This window comes from Protopterus annectens, chromosome 7.part0 (genome assembly GCF_019279795.1).
Source record: "Protopterus annectens isolate FY-2018-M chromosome 7.part0, PAN1.0, whole genome shotgun sequence".
Classification (NCBI taxonomy): domain Eukaryota; kingdom Metazoa; phylum Chordata; order Ceratodontiformes; family Protopteridae; genus Protopterus; species Protopterus annectens.
In genome coordinates this window covers 1,242,209,257-1,242,227,709 of record NC_056739.1, presented here as the reverse complement: position 1 = coordinate 1,242,227,709, position 18,453 = coordinate 1,242,209,257, and the positions used below count along the sequence as shown (strand labels likewise).

The 18,453-nt window shown below is 40.3% G+C and overlaps 1 protein-coding gene across 1 annotated transcript in view; it reads left to right on the top strand.

Moving 5' to 3' along the window:
* DENND4A (DENN domain containing 4A) overlaps nucleotides 1-18,453 on the top strand; it is a 2,763,357-nt gene that overhangs the window by 1,565,443 nt on the left and 1,179,461 nt on the right. The window contains exon 19 of the mRNA XM_044077857.1: nucleotides 12,086-12,221. Coding sequence (XP_043933792.1) covers nucleotides 12,086-12,221 — 136 coding nt within the window. The remainder of the gene's footprint in view (nucleotides 1-12,085; nucleotides 12,222-18,453) is intronic.

Below are 18,453 nucleotides of genomic sequence, written 5' to 3'. Positions count from 1 at the left end.
ACTTTTTCCTCTCTTTCAGTGGTATTTATTACACACGTGTGGGAGCCTCACGGAAAGTCCCAAGGAGACTCCCCGAGCAAAGGAATGCATAAGTTTATATACTGGTGATACTGCAAAATATAAACTAGACCAATTAAATTGGTATACAAGACAATTAACCAATCAATGGTTTACCAGTAGGCTTAAAGCAGTTTACATTACTATGTCTCTAGGCAGAGAAAGAAAATCGGATACACTTCCATATAAGGCACATTTCCTGCTTTCAAGCAGGCTCCTGTTTTTCAGTGCTTTCCACTATTCACAGTTTACTCAGAGTTCACAGTATAACGTTCATCTCAATGCATACAGATTGTCACATACTCAATTTCCTTAAACACATACTTTGGTCATTCATATTCTACAATCCCCCATTTGATGCTGTGTAAGCATCACCATTTAGTCGGTCATACATTTGCCCTAAATCTAACATAGCCATGTGGCTGGTTCCTTCAACTTTGTCACACATTTGTATTTCATCAACCATATTCATAACTGCAGGCATATAAAACTTTGGCACTTTTTTAGTGGTCTTAAAAGACATTAATTTCAAAATTAATGCTTTGATTAAAAATACAACAAGAAAAGCAATAAAAGCTAATACTGCGATTAATAAAATTAACTTTAATAGTCCACCTTCCCAACCTGAGAACAGGTTGGTTAACCATGCCGGCATTGAGTTATCGGCTTCCTTGGCCTTAGAGAGTTCAGAGACTCTCTGAATAAGTTCGAGATGGCTTTTAATTTCATGCTGATTGTCAGGAATAAACGTACAACACTCCTCCTGAATTAAAGCACAAGTTCCGCCTTTCGCCGCTAGGGTGAAATCGAGAGCCATACAGTTTTGTAGGACTACAGCTCTCATGGCAGTCATTTCGTCAGTCACTAGTTCTAAAGCAGAAAATATGGCATTTCTTGATACTTCAAGTAATTTAGACAGTTTTCTCAATTCCCAAATTGATTTTACTGCTCCGTATGCTGGAATTATACTAGCCCACGATATGATGTCATCATCCAAGTCCATATGAGATAGTCCTTTGGTGCCAGCATGAGCTAAGTCATGATGATAAATCCATGAAGCGTCAATTTGGCTTACCGGATTGGCAAGCCTTTTGACTTCTCGAATATTCAAGTTTTTCCTTGAGGTAAAGCAAATGTATGTCGAATGGCTGGGACTAAATAACCTAAGAAACAGCTACCAGACCAGTTTCCTGGTAGCCATTTATAGGCTGTTCTACCACACACAAAGTAACAATCTTCCACCTTAGTGGTGATATTACTGTTTATATAACCTTGTTCAGAATGAAACACCTTCTTATCGATCAATCCTAGCTGTTGGTATAGAATGGAATTATTTCTTAACTTTTCGTATGTTTTATGCACCAGTTCACAAAATGAATCATAGGTTGTGTTACAGTAGGAGGAGTTATTGTTACCCCTGTAGGGAACTGTCACATTACAAAAACTCCATCCTACCTTGACTTTACCAAATTTCTGAAAACACACAGTTCCATTTCAACGGTTAAACAGATGTAATGCTATCCTGTCTTTTGAAGTGACATTTGAATTGTCATAGATCAGATTCATCCAGGTTTCATTAGCCCCTAAAGGGACTGTGCTTAGCATCAGTCTCCCATGAACAGTAGGTGAAGCAGTACAGATCCAACAGTCCGAGACATTGAGGGATGATGCATAGGCAAATTTAATAGCTTGGTAGGTGTTGAAAGGTGGATGCCAAATAGCTCACTTGGTGTGATGCGTCGATAGAGCAGGAAATAAAAATGTCCACATTAAAAATAACAGTACAACAAGAATGATCATCAAAATAGCTGTCCAATATTTTTGTGGAAGTGGTTGTTGAGTCTGCGGAGTGTCAGTAGTTTGGAGTTTTCAAAAGGGTAAAAGTTAGGCATCGTCAGGTACTGGAACAGTTCTTCTTCGAGTACGAGTAGCAATGGGAGGAGAATCTGGAGTTGAAAGAGGTAAAGGTTGTTGATCTTCAGACGGCACAACTTTTATGACGTGTGAAATATGGATCCAAGTTGGAGATGCTTAGAGTCACACAGCAGATGACGTTGTCAGAAGAACCAGGAAGGGCCCCTTCCAGCACGGCTGGAGCGCGTTTTTTCTAGAGAAGGACTTAACGTAGACCCAATCCCCTGGTTGTAGGGTGGATGCCAGAAAAGGATCAGGAAGATGTTGAGCAGCTGCTGATTGTCGGTGGTGAAACTGTAGGAAAGAAACTAGAGATTTGCAGTATAAAAGAATATCATTATCAAATGCATCATATTCAGAAAAGGGTGGTGGTGGTGTCATGGGCATATGCAAAGGGCAACCCATGAGAATTTCATGTGGAGAAAGACCCTTAGTAGGATGCGGTTGTGACCGCATAGAAAGTAAGGCTAGTGGGTAAGGCCTGCACCCAAGTTAGGCCTGTTTCTGAAGTGACTTTAGCAAGTCAAGTTTTCAAAGTCTGGTTCATGCATTCAATAATACCTGATGCCTGTGGTCTATACGGACAATGAAATTTCAAAGTAATGTCTAGCCTTGCACACAATGATTGAACTAACTTAGCAGTAAAATGTGTTCCACGGTCAGAGTATATTTCACAAGGAACACCAAAACGAGGTATCAATTCTTAACACAATTTTTTTGCAACGGAAATAGCATCATTTTTAGCACATGGGTAAGCTTCTAACCCCCCCCGAAAAAATATCGACAATAGTCAAAACATATTTAAAACGAGTACAAGGTGGGAGTTCAATAAAGTCCCACTGTAAAGCACAAAATGGTCCCATTAGTTTTGGTACCGGTTGAGCGGGAGCCAGAGTGCCCTTTGAAATGTTATGCTGTAAACAAATGGAGCACGTGCTCAAGAAATGTTGCACAGAAGCAGAATGTCATAGGGCAAACCAGTCCTTCCAGATTTGTTTGATTAATGCTTGTACCCCGACATGAGCTGGTAAATTATATGCTTTTATAAGAGAATTTAACGTAGATATAGGGCAAATTAATCTGCCATCAGGATGTTGCCAAATTGAATTAGAGCGTTGGAAACAACTGTGGGCCAGCCATGGTTTTCTTTCTGATTCTGATGCTTCACTTTGTAAAGCTTTCAAAACAGTAGTGTCAAAAGTAACCGTTTGTAAGGTAGGCTGCAAAAATTGTCCCTGAACAGAATGTGAAAGAGCAGCCTGCTTGGCAGCAAAATCAGCCAAATTGTTTCCCTTCACTACTAGGGAGTCGTTAGACAGGTGAGCTGCACACTTGACAACAGCAATTTTGGAAGGTAATAATAAATCCTGTAAGAGGTGATCAATGTACAGGTAATTTTTAATTAGTGCCCCAGAGGATGTCAAAAAACCCCTTTCCTTTCATAAGGTACCAAAATGATGAACAAACACCATGTGCGTAACATGAATCGGTATAAATAGTAACAGATCTGTCTTTGGCCATTTTACATGCATGCGAAAGTGCTGCTAATTTCGTGGCTTGTGCGGAAGTGCCAGTTGGTAATTGTCCAGTTTGTAAAACTGCGGATGGCAAACAGACTGACCATGCAGCCTGGAGTTCGCCAATATTATTTCGTAAACAGGATCCATCTACAAAAAGAACTAAACTAGGATTAAGCAAAGGAACATCTTGCAAATCCAACCTAGGAGAAAGAACAGTGTTAACTACAAGCATGCAGTCTGTGGTTCGCCCTCGTCACTGGTTGGAATTAATGAAGCAGGGTTTAGTGGTGGGCAACGTGTAATTTGAACAGTGGGATTAGTTAATAAACTTAACTCATATTTAGTGAGGCGAGCATTAGAAAGATACTGTGTTTTTGTTTTTAAAAGTAACGCTTGCACCACATGAGGTACTGCTAGTATAGTGTCATGTCCTAATGTAAATGGTGCTGCCATATCGATCAAAACAGCAGCGGCTGCCACTGCTCATAAACAAGGTGGATAACCAGAAGAAACAGGGTCTAACTGAGTGCTGTAATATGCTATAGGTCGATAACCTCCTGTGCGCGCTTGCGCCAACAGGTCCAGGGCAGTTTTATTTCTTACACAACAGAAGAAAATAAAGGGTTTAGAATCGTCTGGGACCCCCAGAGCAGGTGGGTTTACTAGTGCCGTTTTAATAGCCTGAATGGCATTTTCATGTTTAGGGGACCAAGGCAGAGGGTCTGTGACCTCCTTTTTTAGAAGCTGTAACAGAGGGGCCAAAATTTTTGAAAAATTGGGCACCCACTGTCTACAATAACCTGCTAAGCCGAGGAATCCCCAGAGTTATCTCTGAGTTACAGGGTTGGGGGCAGTCTGGATGGAGGTAATTCTACTTGGAAGTGTTTGACGTGAACCCATAGAAATGATGTGTCCCAGGTATTGTACCTTTTCTTGACAGAACTGCAGTTTAGATTTATTTACCTTAAAGCCTTGTTCTGCTAAAAATTTTAAAACTAAAAGTGAGTCCTCAGTACAAGACTTGGTATCTTGTGAAGCTATAAGAGTATCATCTACATATTGGACCAATACTAAACATGGTGGTAACTGTAAATCCTGCAGTTGCCTGTGCATCTCTCTAGAGAATAGGGTTGGAGATTCTACATATCCTTGGGGCAGTCGGGTCCAAGTATACTTTTGGCCCTTATAAGTAAATGCAAACAAATACTGACTATCTGAATGTACTGGGATAGAAAAGTAAGCTGATGAGATATCTATAACCGCAAAACAACATGCTGTAGGTGGGATACAGATTAAAATCGTAGCTGGGTTTGGTACGATTGGAAAAACAGGCAGGACAGCCTTATTGACTTTCCACAAGTCTTGCACAAATCTGTAAGCTTGTTTACCAGGTTTCTTTACCGGTATAATTGGAGTATTACATGGATTTGTTGTAGGTACTATAATTCCTTGTTGTACTAAGGCAGAAATGACGGGGGCAATCCCAGATGTGGCCTCTACCGTCAAAGAGTACTGTGGTACCCGAGGTAACTTTGCTCCGGGTTTTAAAGTTATTTTGACAGGACTGGCTGAAGTCAGAAATCCAACATCATTTTCATGAGTGATCCATAGATGAGAGGGTAATGAATTTATGTGCTTATTCTTATCGAGGTCAGACTGCATACACATTGTCTGCAGAGTGACATTTTCATCTAAAGTAGCCAAAATACTATCTTGTTTATCTGAAGGTACTTGTAAATATACTCCTTCAGCAGTGCAGAAGATGGTAGCCCCCATCTTTAAGGCGAGTTTACCATCACCCTTAATGAGGGCAACCCACTGACTTATAAACATACAACTGTCCCGGGACACACAAAAATACATATAACCAGCTGGTGTACCTCTTTGTAGCTCCTTTATGGTTCCCACACTCTCTCCCATTTTCACGCAATAAGCTATACTGTATTTTATGTATGTAGCTGTGACGTTTTGAAAACATCGTTTTTCCCAATCTCGTATCTCCTTTCACTCTTATGTCGCCAGTTTTTCGTTTTAACCCACTCTCATACTGCACAATCAATAGCAGAAAAAAAATTGCATGCCACTTACCTCAAAACAACTGAATGAGAAGAATTATCACTTTTCTATAAAATGATATAGTCCAAATTTTAAAGCAGGCAAGTATAGGAAATGAAAGAAATACTACCAGAACAGAAAATTCTGTCATGGGCCCTTTTACTAGCAGTACTTCTTTCAATCCCCAACTACCGCAGCTGTTGTCAATTCAGATCTGAGTAAATGGCACCAATTGTTGTATTTAACATTTTATCTTAAATGAAGACAAGACACTTCTTCCTCTCTTTCAGTGGTATTTATTACACACGTGTGGGAGCCTCATGGAAAGTACCAGGGAGACTCCCCGAACAAAGGAATGCATAAGCTTATATACTAGTGATATTGCTGACAGTACAAAAATATAAACTAGACCAATTAAATTAGTTTACAAGACAATTAACCAATCAATGGTTTACTCATAGGCTTAAAGCAGTTCACATTACTACGTCTCTAGGCAGAGAAAGAAAATTGGATACACTTCCATATAAGGCACATTTCCTGCTTTCAAGCAGGCTCCTGTTTTTCAGTGCTTTCCACTGTTCACAGTTTACTCAGATTTCACAGTATAAAGTTCATCTCAATGCATACAGATTGTCACGTACTCAATTTCCTTAAACACATACTTTGGTCATTTATATTCTACACAATGCACCACTGAAAGTTAGCCCACTTGTTCTGGGTTTGGGAACTTATGGTGGACAGTGATCTAACTTTTGATCAGCATGTGTCCATTGTTGTAAGAAAGTCCTTCTATATTGCACAACTTATAAACAATAGGATTGTGTGTAGAACTAGGGATGTCATTGTCCCCCTTTATTCAGCAATCATGAATATAATGCCCCCTTTTGGCATATGTCTGTCCAGATATATGCATTAACTGTAACGCCCACAGAAATACCTTACTAAAAGGGTACAAGCCCAAAACAACATTTCCTACATGGACCAACTCAAAGCCTTGTCACTATACTTGGTGTCCTACAGAATTCTGAGAGGCGATCTGTATTTGGCATACAAGGCTTCCTCCTACCCAATACTGATGGATTTACTGAACATCAGCAAGTCAAATGGTATCAGAAATGCTCCATCTAGGGGTGTAAACTTCTGCGACATCAAGAGAACAGTTTGGAGGGGCAGGTATACATCGCAGAAGATATTATTGCTACTCTGGAACAAACTCCCCATCAACATAAAACAAAGTTCATCCCTGGCCATATTCAAGTGCTGCTTGGATCTACAGATGGTAAACAGAAAAACCTTCCCCAAGGCTGACCCCTGTACTACCTATGGACAGAGGTAGCTGCTAAATGCTTTATCCTATGCATGGGTCCCCTCAAATTATCTATGGTATGATCACAGTTATTTTCATTAGAGGCAATATATTATTGACCATAGGATGGGTAAGGTTTATCTCTAACCAAATGGGATAAGTTACTTCAAGCACAAAAAGGGAAATTAACTAGGCTTACAGTGGCTCTCAAGGGCAGCTAGCCTAGTATTTACCTATAATCCTGTTAAAGTCCACTTGGCGGCAATTTCCTGCTTCCATGAGGATTTTCCAACATGTTCACTGGGTGCACACTGTTCATGTAGGACTTTCATCAAAGGGACCTTTTATTTCAGGCCCCCAAGTAGTCAGACCAGCTCCAGCTTGGGAATTTAACTTTGTGCTTTAAGATCGTAACAAGATCTCCTTTTGAACCAGCTTGTTCTTCTGATCTAAAGTTTTAATGTGCAAAACAGCCCTGCTGGTGTCCCTTACCTCTGCTAGAAGAGTTTCTGAGCTTCAGGTCCTGTCTTCTCAGTACCCCTATATTGTTTTTCATCAAGATAAGATATATCTTAGGATGAAACCTATAATTTTTCTCAAAGGAGCTACCCATGCTAATCTAAATCAGTGCATCAACTTACCATTATTTTTCATAAATGTACTAATAAAAACGAGAACTCAATGCATTGTTTGGATATTTGCAGATAACTAAAGTTTTACTTGGATTGCACAAAGGTTTTTAAGAAGGATGAACAGCTTTTGGCAGGTCAGTATCTAGAATTTGTTAAAAGATTATCTAGTTTCATGTTGTATTTTATTGTATTACACATTAGCAGGTAGGCAGAGGATTGTCCCACCAAAGGCATACTCTGCTAGGGCTCAAGCCACAGCAACAGCTTTCCTATGTAATATCTGCTTGATATGATAACAGCAGTATCTGTCTGGTCTTCTCTGTACATCTTTGCTAAACATTAGTTTCAGTTGAATTTCTAGAATAAGAGTGTCCTGTGGAGTGACCATTTTTAGAAGTTTTCTAGGGTAGACTACCCATGTTAACTGTGGACTTGTCCTGTTATTCCAATGTCTGGACAGGGGCTGAGAAAAAAAACATAACTTACCAGAACTTTAGATTTTTCTGGTCCCTGTCCTGACACTGGAACAACCTACCCCCCACAAAACTCCTACTTTTGGAAGATCTATGAGTAGACAGTCATTTAATTTCCTTTCTTTGTCTCTCTAGTTACGTATAGCTTTATGCTTAATGTTGGCATTCTCAATTTGGAGAAAGGAGCAAGGGGCTATAGGTAAGAAGAGACCCCAAAATTTGGGGGGAGTTTGATGTCACTCGAGTGTGCCAAAGACACCAGTCCCTGCAATGTTTCAGTAAGTACATAAATTACATTGTTTCCCCTCAGATAACTTAAGCACTATTTGATGTGTATAAGTATTTTGAGTGCTGTAAATGAAAAAGCAAGTGTTCTATATTGTACTACTTGTACCTACCAGTAAGGAAGAAGATTTGGATTTTAGTTGGGTAATTTACTTTTTTAAATTCAAGTTTTGTGTTGCATATCCACTGGTACCAGTGGGAGAAACCTATCTGAGAAATTAATTTCTCTTGACTTAAACATATGCGCTTTTCATTTATAGGTTCATAGGTGTTTACTAGGCTAACAACCACATGGGCCTTTTTAAGACTAGCCATGCATCCCAAATCTCCGACTAGTTCCGGTACCCTTGATAAGTGTAATCAGGGGCTTGGAAGATTAAATATTTACAAGCAGGGGCCTGGGAAATGAACCATTTACAGTTTGCCTTGTCTATTAGAGACATAAGTGCCAAGCCAGGAATGAATTTATTAGGTGTAAAATACTGTATGATAACTATAAGAATCAATCAGAGGATGTTAGAAAAGATTGGGAAGAGAGACTGGAAAGATTGTATATAAAAGAACAAATGGAAAACATCTGCATGTCTCTCAAATATGCAATACATTTCAGAAGATTAAGGATATTTGCAAATTTTTCCTCAGGTAAATAGCAAATGCTGTTGCTGTGACGGGACAAAAAGTGGTAATTGAGAATTTAGTTTTGGGAATGCAAGGAGTTGGCAGATTTTTTAAATTCCCTCCAGAGTACTTTGCTTAAGTGTTAGGTGAGGGTGCAAATGGTTTTGCCTAAGAAAATGATTCTTTTGAATAGGGTTATAGGATCTGAATTGTCTAGGTGTGGTAAGACCTTATTAAGTTTAATGCTTTAGTCTGACTAAAAAACAGTTACTAAAAGTTGGGAATCAATATCTAAACCGATTATAATTGAATTACTGAATAATGTAAAGGAGATAAAAGGGCTAGATATGGGATGTTTAGGAAGGGAGCAAATTACATTGAATTAACAATTAGAACAATCTGGTAGAGGAGTGAGATTTAAGTGAAGGCAATAACTGAGCAACTTATGTAATTTTGGATTTAATGATTGTTTAGAAGACAACATGTATGTAGAAAGCATGACAATGAAAAATGGTTGCTGTGTTTTTTTTTTCTTTTCTGTTGTTGTATGTGTACCTACAACATTGTCTACAGTGAAAGAATTTAATAAAGGTGTTTAAAAAAAATCTGTCGGGCCAAGGCAGTTTACAATCCAAACTTGTTTTAAGTTTTGGTCAGACTGTATCATACTGTAATATGTGCTTGATAAGAAATCCCTTGCCGTTTTACAGATCAATACAAATTACTTTACCCTTGTTGTATGTAGTCTTGGTAATGACATATTGTAGACTAGTGAAATTGTCACCTTAGTTTCTATTGGCTTCTAGTCTTGTATGTGAATTGCACTTATACAGGTTTATAGGTGCAATTCACATACAAATACTAGGCTGTCAGTATGCAGACTATTACAATCCTAGCCATTATCCAGAAGTCAGAATTAAACCCTGTATTTTGTATTTGTGAGGTTAAGACCTTTTCCATTATGTCATCCCTCTCATGAAAGCATCTGTGGTGGGCTTGAATCCCCAACCTTTCAGTTAGCTGAATGCACTAACCGATTGCATCACAGAAACATATACTATGGAAATACTTGCTTTTAGCATTATTATAGCAGTTCTGTCAGATCCAACATTTTAATTTCTTTTCTAATGATGTGCATTGTTTCGTCGCCTGTGTTACTATCTGATAATGGTTATAAATTTAATATATGGAATACCTTATCTTGCACTTGTTAACCCATCGCTACACATTGTGCATAGCAGCAATATTAATGTACTCTTGCATTATCTTATTCCCTAAGAGTATCAAAATGGAGGTTGGGATATTCTGAAGTTCATTATCAGATTGAGATTTGATAAGTAAATTATTGCAGTATACATAAGCATAGTTCAGGTTTCAGTTGTTGTATGAATTGTGTATGAAACTTAACATTCTGCTCTAGGCTACTGTATGAGCTTTGTTAACCAAAATCTGAAATATTTCCTTTGAATGTGTGATGTTGTTTCCAAAGAATCAATTCAAAACCTTCATTTCACAGTGTGCCACTGATATGTATATTTTTCTGTAAAAATAAACATTTATTTGGTACATGTCTTTACAGTATGTGACTTTAATATAAAGATGCACCCTTCTTGCTGTTTCTTGCACTAAATGCATTTTTGTGCAGTCCGCTGTCTTAAGCAGTCTGCTTTTAACTGCTAATTTCTCAGAAATAGTTGTAACTTTCATCTAAAATAAAATCTAAAATTCTCAGCTTTCACAGTGCCTGTTTCCTGCATTCAAAAAAGAGCACTCTGAAGCTCTCGATTTTTATCTGCTTAACTGATCATTTGGTGTTCAGCATATGCTAGGGAGATGTCTGTCAGGTATAATTTATTAGAGAGCATTCTTTGGTGGTGCTGCGGTAGCTTTGTCACCTCACAGTAAGACGCTGTCTCGTTCGATTCTCAGCTAGAGCGTCTTGTGCGTGGAGACATGCATGAATGGGCGTACCTTCGTTGAAGGTTGTGCGTCAGGGCTGGTAACTCAGCACGTAAAAATCAACTACCAATCATTAGCGGACCGGAGTTCTGCTGTGGCAACCCCTAACCGGGAAAAGCCGAAAGACGCAACAACATTCTTTTAGTCAATAAGATGAAAGTATGACTGTGCTACAAATAGCACCCAGGGAACAAATAAGCTTTATATCTAAAATAAAATTACTAGAAATCATTAACTTCTAGTGGCCCTACGAGTTATGTGCAAAAGTATCTAGAATTTTTGTTTGATTGCACTACATTGACTACCTTTCACACTAGAATAAATGGTAACTGTATCTGCATATTCAGTAGGAGTATTGTAGAAGAGTTATCCTGGTGAGCAACCTGTCATCTGTATGTTCTTTATAGTGCATTATAAGTATGCATATTTATCAGGCAGGGTAATTCTGACTGTTTAAACACGCATTTGTTAACATAAAAGTGCATAGGTTCTTAGATAGCTCTTAGCCCTATGGCCCATAATGGCACTGAGGAGCTTAGCCCAATTTCCCCAACTAACCAGAACACTGTCTGGTTAAGTCACACAGTAGGTAAACAAAGGCTGAGGGAATCAAACCCTGGACTGCAGACAGCATTTCATTAATAACTCTAACAGTACTAATCCTTTGCTGTAACTGCCAGACAGAATTATTTATTTTATTTTTATTTATTTATATAGTTGTATTTGCTAAACAGGGTAGAGCACTGATCAACATGGACCTTTCTAGACTCTTTTCAGGAATACTCTTTGGTTAGGTGTCCTCAGAGTTGCACAGTAGGCAAGAAGATAATGAGGGGAATCAAATCATCAGCAACAGGAAGTAGCTTAACTGCATTTTACATTTTATGCGAAAAATATTTCTCATCAGAAGTCTGAAGTTATGCATGTAAAATATGCAGCTGCAGAACAGAGTGCATGCATTTAAAGGCTATAATCTCCTTTTTAAATGATTTATAGAAGTATAATTTTCATAAGTACAAGAGTAAAAACAAATGTTCAGCATCTGTAGTGAGATGAAATACCTGCTTGGACTTTGTTTCTGCATACCTTGATAACCAGTTGGAGAAGCACAGATTTGTTAAGCAAGTCATTGTAGCAGACGTTATGTGGCATTATTGTTACTAATTTAGAATATTCCTTGTTTTATAACCCTTAATTCTAAATCAATAAAGTATATTACTAGTTAACTCTGTCTTGTGGGGGATTTGTTTTGCTTTATTTTCACAGGTACAGTGGATTTCCAGTATTAACTCAAGAGCTCTTTGATAGTCCTGAAGGGTTCTCAAAACGTAATGGATGTAAAGTTTCCCCAAAAGTCAGCTGCCCTAGTAGCCCAGCAGCCATGTTTCGAAGAACAAAACAGGTAATTAGGACTCTGCTCTCAGTTGTTTTCTTCTGCATCAAAGGTATTGTATTAAAACCCTTCCCCCAAGGTAAGTTGTACTATAGCTTTTCATCCATGTTATCCTGCATTGGAGTTTCAAACATGTAATAAACTAATTAAAAGCTTATTTGTTTTGTCATTAAATATATAGTTGCTGGTGCCCTTTTTAATACTTCACTGATGGTTGCTGACCCTTGTATCTTACTCGGCCACATTTCCAAGACTTTGGATCCTAGTATCAAGCTCCTTCCTCTTCCCATAAAGCACCATACCATCCCTAACTCCTTAGATCTCATTTGCCACCATCATGGTGAGAGAGGATGCTTAATCTCAAGCTGTAAGATTTATTTATGTAATTTTTTTATCTAAATCCTATTGTCTATCTTTTCTTGGTGTTTCTTTCCTCCCTCAGTAGCCGCTTGCGGCTAATATTTTAATGTTTGTGTTTTGTGGTTCTGGTTATCATTAAGACTTTTCACAGTGTATAGACTTGTACGTTAGTTTTTGACTGTCATCCTATGTTGTGAATTTTTGCATTTGTAAGGAGTACGAACCGTGGCTTTCAGCTCTCCAAATTTTTGCAGAATGCTCAGATTTTTGTCTCATGTTTTTGGTTTGTTTCCATAAAATTGTAGTTCACTGGCAAATCATTGTGGACTGAGGTCAAGAGATGTTGGCGGATTTTTGATTTTCAGACTTCTTGTTCTTAAAAAAACTCATGCTAATGCAAACCTGTTATTCTATCAACTTTCTAAGTTGGTAAGATTTCTTAAGATTTGCGAGGTACATCACATACCATACCTCTCAACTGTCCAGATTTTTGACTTGTATATTTGGTCTATTCCTCATTAAATGTATGGTTTTCTGACGAGTCACAGGGATGATCTGAGGACTGAAGTCACTAAATAATGACATACATTTTAGTTTCAGACTTCAAATCCTTCAAAAAAAGAAACGGCACTAGAAAAAGAGGATCTTGTTTCTAAGGCCTCCTTCAGATCCCAAGTCCTCCTTGGATCTGACAGGTTCGGTTCCTGTGATGTTTTCGACTTATCTGCTAATATTCAGCGGATCATAAGCCTTCAGATCTGGCTGACTAAAGGTTTTCTTGGAGACACAAGGTTTCAGACAACTTCCTTGGATCAGAAGTATCTGGAGAATCGTTCAGATTCTAAGTTCCCCTCCTCGGATCCAATCAGTTCAACAGTTCTTCTTCTTCGGCTCCAAAGACTTGATTGACAGATACCAGGTACCCACAGAGAGTTAAGCAATTCCTGGATCCATCACCTTCAGATCCAAAGCTACCAGACCAGTGTAGCTTTTTTCAGATCCAAAGCACTCCTCAGATCCAGTGGCTTCATTGTTAATTGTTTCTATGCCCTATTCCTTATCCTTCATAGAGGTCTTCTCATTTCCTCTCTATCATAGCTACATGGAGGTTCACATAATCTGGTTTGTCTGGCAGGTATTCCTGAATATGTTCAGCCTCCACAGGATACTCCACTGTAGAGTCTGTTTTCTTCCCTGGGACTAGGGTTTGGGAATGAACCCTGCCCCCCTTCCTAGAGGTTGCAGCTTAGTGGGGGGGGGGATCTTTCCGTAGTCGATCACCTTTTTGTTTTACTGGCAAGGACTTGCTTTATATTGGGATGGCCATTCTCTCTGCTTTTGGATCCTGCCCCCTACTTCCTCTGTAGTGCCCCTTCCCTTGACCTCTATGGAGCGTGGGAGTTCTGCTGGATGCAGTGGTAATGACAGATGTCACTAAGTAGGAGTTGGTGCTCAAAGTCCCTCTATCGGTTCACCTAACAATAAGTCCGGAACGATAGACAGATTTGGATAGCATGAGTTCACGAAAGATACTTCCACACTTAGGTCGCCTACTGCCTGCACACTTCTCTAGTCCTTCGATGGTTGTGAGATGGAAATTCAGTACTCTCCAAATTTCCGTGTCTATGGAAGATCTCAAAAAAGAAACTGATCTCATATGCAGCAAGACATGCATAGATACGACTATGCAAATATCCACAAGATGCCCTCTATCCCGTCCTAACTTGCTTTTGACTCCAGTTCAGTGGAGGGCTTCAGAAAGGTCTCTTCTCAACTGGCTACCCTATTGCCCATTGCTAATACTTCAGAGAGACTTGTACCTCTTTCAGTGGGGAGGACCCTTTGCAGCCAATCAGCCCTGACTCAACCGTTACCTGATATGCCTGCATGATGCTATGTTACTTTGAGTTACTCCTTAAGACATTATTGTTTAATGCCCTCATTGATGGCTACTCTCTGTTCAGGGCATCAATGAAGAATGTGCTCACCAGCAACTAACAAACAGGAGGGCAGGACCCTGGCTACTGCTGAAATCAAAATTTTTCTTCTCCTCTTGACGTACATTTTCAGGAAACAGAGAGAGTAAGAAAATGTGGATACAGCCCCTTTGGGGTCCCTCAGGATTCATGTGAGAATGCTTCCTCCTAAGGCAGGGGAGGATTTCTTCAACTATAGGCATCCTCACTGACCAATGCTTGGGGTGCCAAATATAAGAGGTTTCTGCATGCCCTTTTTCCATCTACCTCTTGGACGAGATCCCCCGACGTTTATCCAGTCAGAAAGAGTTTTGCAGTTCAATAGGCTGTAAAACTGCTGCAGGAAAACAGAAAAGAAGAATATGGGGATCCCGAGACCAACCCTAAATCTAACTAATCTCGATCAGTATGTAAGGAGTTGAAGTTCCAGATGCTTTACAGTTCAGTCCATCTTGCTTCTTATGGGCGAGGTTGAATGAATGTACTCCATACGTCTCCAGAATGCACAGTTCCAGATTAAAATACATAGGCATTCTGGAAGTAATCCACGTTTTTGACTGGGAGCCAGTCACTCCTATTCTGATTCCCGCCCTTTACACTCACCACAGACCCCAAAGTGTTTACATTATATTGGGTGGTCATGGCAACTCACATGAGACTAGTAAGATTCAAAGTGCTTTTTCATATACGAATGGCTGGCTTCTCACTCCCCTAGCCAGACATCAGTTTCTACAAACCATGTTTTACTTGTTTTATACACCGTCCAAATCCCGGAACATTGCAGAAAGTGTTGCCAAATGAACCTTAACCTAGCCTACAACATAAACAGGACTTACTGGAGAGACAGACATGTCTTCCAGGGACTGCCACTCCTCTGGAACAAACTGCCAATTCAAGTTAAACAGAGCTCCTGAATGCGACCATATTTAAGCGTAGCTTGAACATTTGCATGGGAAACTGTAAATTCACCCCAGGGGTTTCATCTCTGTCCCTCTTGGATAGGGTCAGTCAGTGCTGATCATAAATTTGTGTGCTGATAATAGGCTATTTCTCTCAGTCTATGAGGGAACAAGGGTAAAACATGGCTAGGCTTGTAAAGGCTCTGGGGCTAGTAGCCTAGTAACCTTCTATGATCCTATAAAAACAGTCTCCTTACAGATTCCAGAAGTTTCATAGGAGCACAGTTTGGTACCTCGACTCATGTGTGTCCTCATTTAGATAAACCAGGTGTAGGATTTACTGTCTTTTGTATGTTGCATTTAGCAAAACCGTCGTTGTCGACCATTGAGCAGAGTCACTTTTTCCATTAATCTTGCTCTTCTAGCTACATTTTTTCATGCAAATCCTTCAGTAGATTTGACAGTACAACAGACTTTTTTACCACCCTCTGTCTTCTCCTATAAAACACACCCAAATTTGCAAACATTGTATTCATTGATGGACCCTTTCAAAAGACATTTTTTGGGGCAAACTGTCCTCTTTCCTCATCTATTTGCTACAGTATCCATGAACGCTTCCCAGCAATGGTGGGAGCATATATTAAGCGAATGATGATCCAGCCATGTGGTCCCTCGTTGAAGGTCAAAGATCAATTGCCATTGTCCCAGACACGAGAAAGGTTCTTCTAACGTTGCTAGCCTTCTAGGAGCCCCACCCCCCCCAAGGGACTATTACAACACTCCAGTATGATTTCCTCCTCCAGGGGAATCCATAATGCTTGCTCTGGCTCAAGATTGGACCCTTGACCTCCAATATGCTTACCCCCCCATCTACTAAGAAAGCCTATAGAAGCATATGGAGAAGATTATCTATAGGGGCTTCCAATCAGAACATTGGCTCTTCCTCAGCTACTACTACTTCCATCCTTCCTTTCCTTGCCCAACCCTTTTAAGGAGAAGGTGAGTTTCTCTACTATTAAACTTCACTTAGCAACTATATCGATTTTTCCTCCTGGAAATGACTTCCAGATTATGTAAAGCTTTACTGAAGGAATCTTGCTGCTTAGACTTCCCATGAAAGAACCCTCTTCTCCTTCGGATCTCACGGTTATTCTTCAGGGGCTGACACAGTAACCTTTGAATCGGGGAGCAATTGTGATTTAAAATTTCTTTTGTGGAAAACATTCTTCTTGGTAGCATTTACATCGAGAAAACAAATTTCTGAGCTTCAGGCCTTGTTTGCTAAGCCTTTCTTAACATTATGTTCCATAAAGGGAGGTTGTCCCTTAGGACAAGTCCCTCCTTTATAAATCAGTCCATATGATTGATAATTATTGATGTCCTTCTATTCCTATATTTCAGTATTCTTGGTGTTGGATTTCCTGCCTTCAGGTGACTCGTACGTCGGCTCCTATACAAAAGCTTCAGCTTGGCTATTGCAGCTGCGTGGGACTTCACACGTAGGGCCAAAAACCAGGGACCCTGTGTGTGACGTCTGCACGCACAATCCAAAGAACATTTCAGCCTCAGACGACTTTGCATCGTACGATCGCTCTCCAGATGTCAAATTGACTGTAGATCAGTAACCCATTGGGTTTTTGCATTTCTAATATTTTACCGATCTTGCGCATTGCTTAGGCTTGGCTGTTGTAGCTTTCAGCTGAAGTCAGGGAAAAAGGGAAAGTGCCAATGTGGGCACCAAATTCCCCATAAGGACGCCCATGACAAATGCATTTTCTGCTTAGGCCGGAAACATGACCATAACACCTGCCCTATCTGTAAATCTTTTGTTCCTAAGACCTTGCGTAGCTGCCTTGCAGCTTTAAATCTGTACTTAGAAAATCAACACCTCAAATGGCTGGCTCTCAGGATGGATCCCGCTTTGGAGGTTGCCCAAGAACTTCCACGTAAGAAGGCCAAGATGCCTAGGCCTTCATCGCCTGCCGCTTCGCACCTGGATGCCCTGCCAACTGCCGATGTAGGAGTTGAGGAGCGCTCGGTGGATCCATTGGCTCCATCGACCTCCCTCGCAGAGGCCGCTGCACAGCCGACAACTGGCACGTCCACGGAGCTTTCTCAGACACCGAAACCTGTCGATGTCGAGGGGGAACCAAAGTTGGTGGTTCCTTCAACCAGGATCCAGACCTCAGATACAGCTGCTGCCAAACCCGGCTTTAGACCGACTCCTAAGGCCATTCCGACCAAAAAGAAGCAGAAAACAAAACACATTACTCCTGCTTCTGAAGCCCCTGCAGATTGGGAGGTCTTCACCTCTTCGCTTATGCAGGCTTTTATGGCCCTTAGGCCTTCTACCTCACCAATAACTACATTGCATCTGCTAAGCCCTAGGCCTCTCTCTGCTTCTTCCATCCCCATGGCTCCCCTCCTTGAGGAAGAAGAACATGAATCTTCCTACTCTTCCAGGGATGAATCCCTCTCTTGTGCATCCCAGATTGCTTCTCCCAAGGAATATTATTCTCCTGATGAGGATTCTGTGGAAAGGGATTCTCCACTTGAAGACATTACGTTTGGTGAAACCATTACCAAAATGAAAGATTATTTCAAATGGGATACTTCCCAAGTGACAGAAACCCCAACATGATACTTTGAACTGCTGCAAGTGGAGTCCCCCTCTCCTACAGCTGTACCCCCTGTTCTTTCAGCATACTTGGATGCCTTTACTGCAGCTTCTAGAACACCTGGCTCTCAGCTTCCTGCACCTACGTACCCAGACCACTTCTACAAGGTGCCAGAGGAGCAAAAATTCCTTGTAAAGCTGCCCTTAACTGACCCAGCAGTGATTGCCACTGCCTCTGATAAACAGTCTAGGTTGTTACCTTCTGCCTCCCTATTGCCCATGGATAAAGATAGCAGATCCATGAATAGGATAGGCAAGAAGGTGTACACTTCCTCCACTTTGGCTTTCTGGGCCATTAACTATCAAACATACATGACCAAGTATGCCCT